Genomic DNA, 10,794 nt, shown 5'->3' on the forward strand with positions numbered 1-10,794 from the left:
TGATAATGGGTCATTTGGTGATGACTTCCCACATTCGGTAATGTTGAGCGGTGAGGAAGCTCTCAAGTTGAAACTTCCATATGTCGTATTTTTCAATACTAAACATAGGTAGTGAGGATACTTTGCTGTGGTTAGTTTCCATAGTACAAAAAAACAGAAAACATCAAATAAGAAAAACAGTAAGCACTTTTTGAAAAGGAAAGAGATTTTGAGACCTTTAAAGAATAGGATCTAGTTCAGTAGAACTTGGTCAAAGCAAAATTGTTCTTGCGAACAACCTGATCTGATACCAATTGTTAGGTTCGAAGGGTCTCGAATAGGTGTATGGGGGAGGGGGGGGGGAATACACCTATAAGCTATTTTTGAAAATGAAACTTGAAACACAAACTGTTACAACCTTTTCAGTTAAAGAGTTTTAGCAAGGTTTAGGTTGATGACTGATACTGAATACTCTTCAGTAATGAGTTATCAGTTAAGTCACAAACTTTAAATGATACATGTAAAGTTTCAATCAAGTTTGTTGAATAGAGAGATGTTATGAACCTTACTGACTATCCGGAGATAGATCAGTTAGACTAATAACACACGCAGCGGAAAACTTTTGTTTCGAAATAGGCTGTGAGATTGATCACATTGTCAGAAGTTAAATTTCTCTTTGCCGTTAATCAGTTTTCAGTTTAAGAAATTTTGAACACAAGTAAGAAGGTAAATACTGAAAGCTGGAAACAACACAGAGATTTTTACGTAGTTCGGAAAACACTTCCTACATCCACGGTCAGTTAATCAGATTGACAACTTCACTGGGCATGTGCTTGTGGGTGCACAACAAACCTGGACAACTGAAGATCCTATCTTCAGTACTAACACACTTGGTTGAATTTCTCACTCTTAGCGCACACTGGGCACTAAGATCTCTTCGGAGACAAAACACTGGTTTGAACTCCTTATAACTCAAACTCTCGATTCGGTCGATTGAAAAGAGGTTCGAAAACTTGCCAACTAGATTACAAAGAACATGTTCTTTGTAATCAGTTATACCTAGGCTTTGGATATACAATATTTGCCTAAGTTCTAAGAGAATGTATGTAATTAGCAGTGACTGATTTTTTTGGCTTTGTGATTCTCTTCTTCGATTCAAACTTTGGAATGACTTTGAATGCTGAGTAACGAATTCGGCAGCGTTCAGCTTATGTAGTTGAATCGGTGAAGATTGAAGTGATCCTGTAGCTCTATTTATAGGAGACGTCTTGAATAGATCCGTTGGCTGAAATGGTCTTCAAGAATTCTTCCGTTAGAGAGTAATTTGAACTTGGGCTGAGGCTTCAATCTTTGAGGTTCCTTTGTTTGGTGAGAATGGCTACTTTGAAGAGCAGGAGATAGGACATCTCTGAAAAGGTAGTCACCAAGAGGAGTGGCCTCTGTAGAGAAAGGACGATCCTGAGATCTTTGCATTTAATGCGATTGTACTTCTGGAGTGCGTGGCTTCCTTTAAACTTTAGAGGTTCAGTCCGAGGAAGAATGTTTAACTGATACTTGACTTTAGTATCAGTCCGCTGAATCCACGTGGCTCGCATTAAATAATCAGTCGTAACTGATTCTTGGACTGGTTAGTCAAATATCAGTATTTGACTTTGCCTAAATGGTTACATCAGTCGACAACTTCAGTCTCCAGAACAACAACTAAAGTAGAAAAAGAACTCTAATATTTGAGTTCGAACAATTCTATTCTATTACAAGTGAAACTCATTGATTTTGGTATCATCAAAACTCGGATTAAGATATTTCATTAAGTTCCCAACAAAACTCCATCATGACCAAAGATAAATACTTGTGTAATATCTCATCATTTATATATTTGCCCCATCACTTTAATTTGGTCAATTAACTTTGAGTTCGCCAAGTAGATAGTTATAGTTTTATTAAAAAATAATTTAATTTATCAAATATTACTTTGATCAATAATAAAATTTATTCAATAATGTCCATATATTAAAATAATGAATTAATAAATTTAATTTTTCTTATGTTATTTATATTTTATTAATCCTATTATTTAATATTTATCTTTACGAACTTTTAGCAAATATACAATTTATATAAAAATATATTTATAAAAATAAAATGATGCAATTTGAATCTCATATTGATTTTTGTGACATTTTTTTTATTAAATTTTAGAAAATATAAAATCTTTATAAAAACAGATTTGTAAAAATAAAATGAAGCAATTTAAATCTCATATTGATTTTTATGATAGTTTTTCAATTAATAACTTAAACAAAAGTATATATTTCATGCAATTTTGATTAATCAAATTTTGAATCTGATGAGGACTGTAATACTCATCAGCGCTGTGCTTAGGAATATAGGGACATTTTATCTAATTAATATTATTATTATTATTATTGAACAAAGCCAACCAGCGCAGGTTTAATTAAAGACCTCGGATACTAAATGGACGACTCGCCTGCGCAGCTCAAGGGGACTACTCAGCACGGGCAACGAGGGAGTTCTATTTTCATTACCCGAACTAGCCGAAGAAGTCAAAGTGCCTGCGCAGCCTAAAGAGCTCGAAGCACCTGCGCAGGATAGAGCACTTGAAGTCTCGGCACAATCATAAGATCGCGAAGCTTCCGACGCAGTCAAACCAGCGCAGATGAGTCAAACCAAGACTAAAGTTGTGTATTAAGGCATTAAAGGGCCTAAATCCAATTATTAGAGTTTATGGGCCTAAGGCCTTTAGGGCTCACTCTCACATCTATAAATAGAAGGTTTAGTATTAGCATTGGGGGATCATGATTTATTTCTGAGCAACACTTGTAAAATGTAATTATCTCGAAGTATAGTGGAAGAACTCGAAAACACCCGTGGATGTAGGTCTTAATGACCGAACCACGTAAATATTGTCTCGTTTATTGCTTTATAGTTTAGGTGTTGGTTTCGTGCTTTACCAGAATCCAAAATCTTTTTTCATAAAGCTTTGCAAATTAAATTATTGAATAATGTGAATTCATATATTAAGATGATGGATTAATAAATTTGATTTTTCTTATGTTATTTATATTAAATTAATTTTATAATTCAACATTTAGCTTTACAATATTTTAGCAAACGTACAATTTATACAAAATAAATTTATAAAAATAAAATGATGCTATTTGAATCTCATATTGATTTCTATGACACTTTTTCAGTTCATAACCTAAACAAAGGTATATATTTTGTGTTATTTTTCGGAGTTCAGGGGCTAATCTGCACCTTTTAACTTTTTAATTAATTCATCTCTCTCGCTCAAAATTTGATCTTCGTTGTCGCTGATTCAAGCTCCGACGAGGCCGGCGGAGGGCGCCACCCCTTTCTTTCTCTCTTGGGCCCTAAACCTCGGAGCTCGCTCGACTGCACACACTTAATTAGCATCAAGGACGAGCCCTAATTCTCCCATTCCGTCGGAAATCGCCGCCGCATTATCCGGTGAACCCGCCACCTAGCTTTTCTCGATGAGGAGTCGCCTAGCTTTTCTCGATAAGGAGTCTCCTTTTTCTCTCAAATCCGGTGAAATCCGGTGACGTTCGAGGGAGAATTCGAGTTTCCATTTCGATTATGTGATTTTTGGGAGCAATGACGCCGATTTGGAATTCTCGATTTGGGGCTTGGGAACTTGATTTCGTGATTTTCCTCATCTGACGGCGATTGACGCCGGAAAAGTTGGTCGGAGAAGATGAGATGTGATTTTTTTAATGAACGGTGTGCAGATTATCCCCCGAACTCCAAAAAGGGAAAAGGTGCAGATTAGCCCATGAACTCCAAAAAAACGGTGCAGATCGCCCCCTCTGACTAACGGCCCATAACGGTGTTAAGTCAGAGGGGGCGATCTGCACCATTTTTTTGAGTTCGAGGGCCAATCTGCACACACAGTTAGTAAGAGGACTGAAATGCTCTAAGGGCCTTCACTTGAGGGGCCTATGTGCACCTTAACCCTTTTTATTAAGTAAATTTTGAATCTCAAATCTTGTAAAGTTCGGATGAGATGATGTTCATATATAAGATGTGGTCTTAATTTTATCTATCAATTTATAAAAATTATAAAATTAGAAAATCTTTCCTATATATTATTAACAAAAAATACAATATGTCTCAATCCTTCATCATCACTACTCTTTAATTAATACCATCATCAACTAATACTACCCAATCATAACAATTGATCCGATTAATGAGCTTTGAATTTTAATAGTACTATGAACTAGTTAGCAGCTACGTCAGAATTTTATAGACGGCAACAAGGTCAACAAAGAAAGTCAAAGCAAGCAACTTAATTCATTGATCAATTCAAATAATGAGTTCATGCTCACGTACGCATGCACATAATCAGCCTTATAAATAAGGATATAATTGTGAACAAAAATTTGCAGATATCTCCAAATTCCACAAAAAAGAAAAAGTTAAGAAAAAAAGAAAAGTCATGTGCTACACCCAAACCTTTTTAGCCATCATCATACTCATTTGCTCCCTCCTCCTCATTTTCCTCCCTTCCAAAAACCTCCCATGGAATTGGCCGCTCATGAAGCTGCTGCCGACGGCGTACCTCAAAAGCCACGAACTATACGACATGGTCACGCAAGTCCTAGCCGAAAACAACGGCACAATCCTATGCAAAACCTCGTGGTACACGAACGTCGACACCTTGGTGACTAGCGACCCACGCAACGTGCAACATGTCTTGAACTCGAGATCCTCGATCTATCAGAGAGGAACTGAGTTCCGGAAGGTGTTCGATTTCCTTGGAGACGCGGTGTACATGAAGGACGTGAAGGAGTGGAAGGAAGACAAGAAAGTGACTCATGGATTCTTCAAGGAGAGCGGATTCCAAACCACCACGCCGAAGATCATCCGCCACACCCTCGAGAGGGGCCTCGTCCCGATCCTCCACCACGCGTCCATGTCGAGAGGGGTTCTCGATTTGCAGGAGGTGTTCAACAGGTACATGATCGACGCGACGTGCTTGATGGCCACCGGGTTCGACATGGCGTCGCTCAGGTTAGGGTTTCCGGCATGCCCCCTCCAGGAGGCCATGGACGACTTGGCCCACGCCGTCTTCTGGCGAAACCTCCTCCCCGAGAGGCTCTGGAAGCTGCAGAACCTTCTCGGGGTCGGGACGGAGAGAAAGACGGCGCGGGCGTGCAGCGATCTCTACCAGATTATGGACGATTTCATGTCCAGGAAGAAGGTGTTAAAGATCATGCTGAGCAATATCCAGCTGTGCTCAAGATTCCAGCTCAGATTTCTCCAGCTCAGCATAGAGAAAATATCAGCCATGAAGTTATGAAGAAAGGGTAGCACGTGATATTGTTGAGAAAAGTTTAAACAGTCGGTTATGCTTTTGTTTACTTTAGCTTCTTTATTTTGTACTATGCATGGTACTATTCCATTGCATAATTAGGGTTATCTTGTGGTTCTAGTATCTTCTGTAATAGCATATATATGCCGTTGCTTTGTTTATGAGATCGTTGAGTTGAAATCAAATTACACAGAAATCAAAGTTTTCTTCTTATGGCTTTTAGTTTTGTCTTCTCCACTTTTTCTTTCATGGTATCAGAGCAGGTCTTTTGAGGACCTGTCTCTCGATACTCACCCTCTTTTGTTTGGTTTCTTTGGTTTAGTCTTATCATGGCAGAATCTCCCACACAAACCTCTCAAAGCTCTATCCCTATTGTTCCTCAAAATAACCAGATCTCTTTCAAGTTGAATGACACCAACTTCCTCATATGGAGACAACAAATCATGGCTAATGTCCGTGGTCTTGGTCTTGAGAAATTTCTCACTGAAGATCCACCCTCTTCCAACAAGCCAGAGTATATGGCTTGGATGCGACAAGACCAGCTGCTCTCTGCCTGGATTCAATCTTCACTCAGTGAAAGTACTATGGTCTTAGTCGTCGGTTTGGAAAGCAGCAAGGAAATTTGGGAATCTCTCCTCAAAAACTTTTCCAACCAGTCAAAGGCTAAAGTTATGCAATATAAGCTGCAGCTTCAAACTCTTAAGAAAGAGTCTCTACCTATGAGAGATTATCTAAGCAAGATAAAAACCTGCTGTGACTTGCTTGGATCTGCAGGTTACCATGTCACTGAAGATGATCAAATCATGCATGTTCTCTCTGGTCTGGGTTCTGAGTACGACTCAGTGATGGTGACTATTACTTCTAAACCAGAAGCATGGAGTATTGGTGATGTGAGTTCCTTACTTTTGAGCTTTGAGAGTAGAGTTGAGTCAACCAAAACTCAAACTATTAATACAGAGGGCTCTCAACCCTCTGCCAACTTCGCTTCTGCTGGAAATCAAGGAAGCAACCAAGCTCACCAAGGAAACAAAGGATCAGGTAACCAAGGCCACTCTTCTCAAGGGCACTCTTAAGGAAGGTCTTTACCAGTTCTCTTTTCACAAGACACCCTCTACAAACGTCTCTCTTCCAATCAAGGGCACTGCTACCCATTCTGTTTCTTCAATCAAAGGGTCTATTCCTGCTGTTCTTTCTGTTTCTAACAGTAATAGTCTAGATTCTAGTTCTTGTTTAGATCTTTGGCATAGGAGATTAGGGCATTGCTCTTTTGATGTTCTGAAAAAGGCTCTTCAAAGTTGTAATATAGCATATGAATCAATGAAATCTCCTACTTTTTGTCACTCATGTTCTGTTTCCAAAATTCATAGACTGCCTTATACTCATTCTCAATCTTCACACAATGAACCCCTTGCTCTTATACATAGTGACTTGTGGGGTCCAGCTCCCATTGTATCTCGCAATGGTTTCTCTTATTATGTCTCATTCATTGATCATCACAGCCGTTTTACTTGGATATACTTACTGAAACAGAAATCAGAGGTCCTTACTGTTTTTCAGAAATTCAAAACTCTGGTAGAAAATCAGTTTTCCAAGAAAATAAAAATGATACAAACTGATTGGGGTGGTGAGTATCAAGGTCTTACTTCTTTTTTGCAAAATACTGGTATCCTCCATCGAATCTCCTGTCCATATACTCCACAACAAAACGGTCTTGCAGAGCGCAAACATAGACACATTGTAGAAATGGGTCTATCTCTCTTGTCCCAAGCCTCTCTCCCAACCAGATTTTGGGATGATGCTTTCACTTCTTCCGTTTTTCTCATTAATAGAACACCTACTAAGCTTTTAGCTTATTCTACTCCATATGAGAAACTCTTTCACACTGTTCCAGATTACTCTCTTCTCAGAGTTTTTGGTTGCCTTTGCTATCCCTATCTTAGGCCCTCAAACTCCCATAAACTTCAATTCAGATCTTCCCCTGGCACTTTCATAGGCTACAGCACTCAACATAAAGGTTACAAGATTTTGCTTGAGTCTGGAAAACTTGTTATTAGCCGAGATGTGATTTTTAATGAAACTATTTTTCCTTATGCTAAAGCTTCATCTCCTGCTTCCTCCACTTCTAATTACATACCTGCTACTGCATTCTTCCCTGTTCCTCGAACTGTTCTCACTCCCGCTGCTCAATCTCCACCTCCTCCTTCACCTCACAATACACCATCTCCTCATCCTACTCCACCATCTTCTCCTGCTAATGCACCTCCATCTTCACCTGCTCAGCCTTATACACCTTCTTCTTCACAATCATCCACCTCCACCTCTCCATCCCCCAATACTAACACTAATGCTAATATTAATATTGAACCTCCACCATTTGTTCCTGCTCAACATCCCATGGTTACTCGTTCAAAGGTTGGGATTTTCAAGCCTAAGGTGTATACGTCTCAACTCCATGATGAGTATGATTATCTTGTTGTTGAACCAAAATCTCACATTGAGGCTATGAAAGTGCAAGTGTGGATGAAAGCGATGGGTCTTGAAATACATGCTTTAATCCAAAAAGGTACCTGGATTTTTTGTCCTTTACCCCCCGGTAAGCATGCCATTGGCTGCAAATGGGTTTTCAAAATCAAGCGACATGCTGATCAATCTGTTTCTCATTACAAAGCTCGTCTGGTTGCTCAAGGGTTCTCTCAAGAACCAGGTTTTGACTTCCATGAAACTTTTAGTCCAGTTGTTAAACCTGCCACTATCCGTATTATTCTATCTCTGGCTGTGAATTTTGGATGGCAGGTTACTCACATGGATGTGGATAACGCCTTTCTTAATGGTGATTTGACTGAAGAGATATACATGAAACCCCCCTGGTTTTGAGCCACCTTCCCAAGGTTCTGCTCCAATGGTGTGCAAACTTTAGAAAGCACTGTATGGTCTAAAGCAAGCTTCTCGTTCTTGGTTTCTCACCATCAAATCTGTGCTTCTTAGTCTTGGTTTCTCTCAATCTCAGGCAGATAATTCTTTATTCCACAGGACTCGAGGCTCCTCTATTATCTATCTCCTTATTTATGTCGATGATATGCTCATAACTGGTTCTATACCTGCCGATGTTCACCATGTTATTCAACAGCTTCACCAGCATTTTTCTCTCAAAGATCTTGGTGACGTTCACCATTTTCTTGGTATAGAAATTACCAAGACTGCCCAGGGTTTACATCTCAGTCAAGCAGGCTATATCCACACTCTTCTTCAGAAATTGAAAATGGCTGAGGCTAAAGGTTGCCCAACACCTATGGTTGCTTCGTGTCAACTTTCCAAAGGGGAAGGTCTTAGCACCGTCGATGGAAAGTTATACAGAAGCACAGTTGGAGCACTTCAATATGCTACTATTACCAGACCAGAGATAGCCTTTTGTGTAAATAAAGTTAGCCAATACATGGCTGCTCCTCTTGATTCTCACTGGAAGGCCGTAAAAAGGATTCTAAGATATCTTGCTGGATCTAAGGATCATGGTTTACATCTGCAACGGTCTTCTTTTAACATTTCTGGATTTTGTGACTCGGATTGGGCTGCTGATCTTGATGATAGACGTTCTGTAACAGGGTACTGTGTTTATCTTGGGAAGAATCTTGTTTCATGGAGTTCAAAGAAACAATCTGTGGTTTCCCGATCAAGCACTGAAGCAGAATATAGAAGCTTAGCACATGTTGTGGCTGAAATATCATGGATACAATCTCTCCTTAGTGAGCTCTCCATCAAAGTCAAAGCACCTATTGTTTGGGTGGATAATATGAGCACTATATCTTTAGCTTCCAATCCTGTCATGCATGCAAGGACGAAACACATAGAGTTGGATATTCACTTTGTTCGTGATAAGGTTGCTGCTGGATTGATAGAGCTTAGGCATGTACCATCTCAAGACCAATATGCAGATATCCTCACTAAGCCTCTCAGCCTTCAATTCTTCTCTCGCCTAAAGAATGCACTGAATGTTTATCCTTTGGGCACGCTCGAATTGAGGGGGCGTGTTAAAGATCATGCTGAGCAATATCCAGCTGTGCTCAAGATTCCAGCTCAGATTTCTCCAGCTCAGCATAGAGAAAATATCAGCCATGAAGTTATGAAGAAAGGGTAGCACGTGATATTGTTGAGAAAAGTTTAAACAGTCGGTTATGCTTTTGTTTACTTTAGCTTCTTTATTTTGTACTATGCATGGTACTATTCCATTGCATAATTAGGGTTATCTTGTGGTTCTAGTATCTTCTGTAATAGCATATATATGCCGTTGCTTTGTTTATGAGATCGTTGAGTTGAAATCAAATTACACAGAAATCAAAGTTTTCTTCTTATGGCTTTTAGTTTTGTCTTCTCCACTTTTTCTTTCAGAAGGAGGTTCTAAGTGGAGGCGGTTTCGACGTGCTCGAGTATTACATTCATAAGAAGGAATCCCCTATGGCTAAAAATGAGTTCATAATTGCCAACATCGTGACCATTTTTTTTGCAGCAAGAGACACGTCCGCTGCTATCCTCACGTGGTTCTTCTACCTCATTTCTGAAAACCCTAGAGTGAAGAAGGCGATTTTGGAGGAAATCGAGTGGTTTTCTCCGGCGAAAGAGCACCTGTTTTCCGATGTGGAGGATTTGAGCAAACTAGTTTATCTCCATTGTGCCCTTAGTGAGAGCTTGAGGCTTTTCCCACCTGCGTCAGTGCTTATGAGGGAGCCGACAGAGGAGGATGTGCTGCCAAGCGGGCACCGGGTGGGTAAGTCGACGAGGATAGTGATGTGCTCGTACGCGATGGGGAGGGAGACGGAGATATGGGGAGAGGACTGCGGCGAGTTTATGCCGGAGAGGTGGATGTGCAAGGGAGGAGGGGTGAAGCATGTGGCCTCGCACAACTTTCTTGCGTTCGGGTCGGGCCCCTGGGCTTGTCCGGGCCGGGAGTTGGCCTTCGCGAGGATGAAAGCTGTTGCGGCCACCATTCTGCACAACTTTGATGTTGAGGTTTTAGAGGGGCAGAGCGTTAGCCCCAGTGTTTCTGCTTTTCTTACTGTCAAAAATGGTTTGAAGGCTTCGGTTTCTAGCAGGTGGCTCTAATCCGAGATCATCTTGTTTTACTTATTTCAAGGAGGAACGAGTTTCTACTCGATCTTCTCACCATCAGGGGCGGATCCACCATGGAACATGGGGGTGCAGTTGCATCCCCAAAAAAAAAAAATTTTTTTTTTACTAGTATTAATATTCATATATAAATTATTTTAGATTTAGTTTTTGCACCCCCAATTAAAAGTTTTAATCCAAAATAAAAGAGAAATTCAGTTTTTAAAATCCTAAATTCCATTGACCCAACTAAAAAAAGAGCTCACCATCTCTTTCTTTTTCATTCTTTTGATCAAGCCCATCATTTAATCAATCAATTACCTCAATTCTTAATTAAACAAAAAAGTTGAAAGTATACA

General features: G+C 39.8%; 1 protein-coding gene across 1 annotated transcript; it reads left to right on the forward strand.

Annotated features, from left to right (window-relative positions):
• The first annotated feature begins 4,424 nt into the window (after positions 1-4,424).
• Positions 4,425-10,490, forward strand: LOC130996064 (alkane hydroxylase MAH1-like). Its single transcript, XM_057921573.1, has 2 exons — positions 4,425-5,227; positions 9,725-10,490. Exons 1-2 carry the CDS (start codon positions 4,463-4,465, stop codon positions 10,430-10,432), a joined length of 1,473 nt encoding a protein of 490 aa, XP_057777556.1. The 5' UTR covers positions 4,425-4,462; the 3' UTR covers positions 10,433-10,490.
• Positions 10,491-10,794: the final 304 nt, after the last annotated feature.

The sequence above is a fragment of the Salvia miltiorrhiza genome, chromosome 7 (assembly GCF_028751815.1).
Source record: "Salvia miltiorrhiza cultivar Shanhuang (shh) chromosome 7, IMPLAD_Smil_shh, whole genome shotgun sequence".
In the NCBI taxonomy this organism is placed as follows: Eukaryota; Viridiplantae; Streptophyta; class Magnoliopsida; order Lamiales; family Lamiaceae; genus Salvia; species Salvia miltiorrhiza.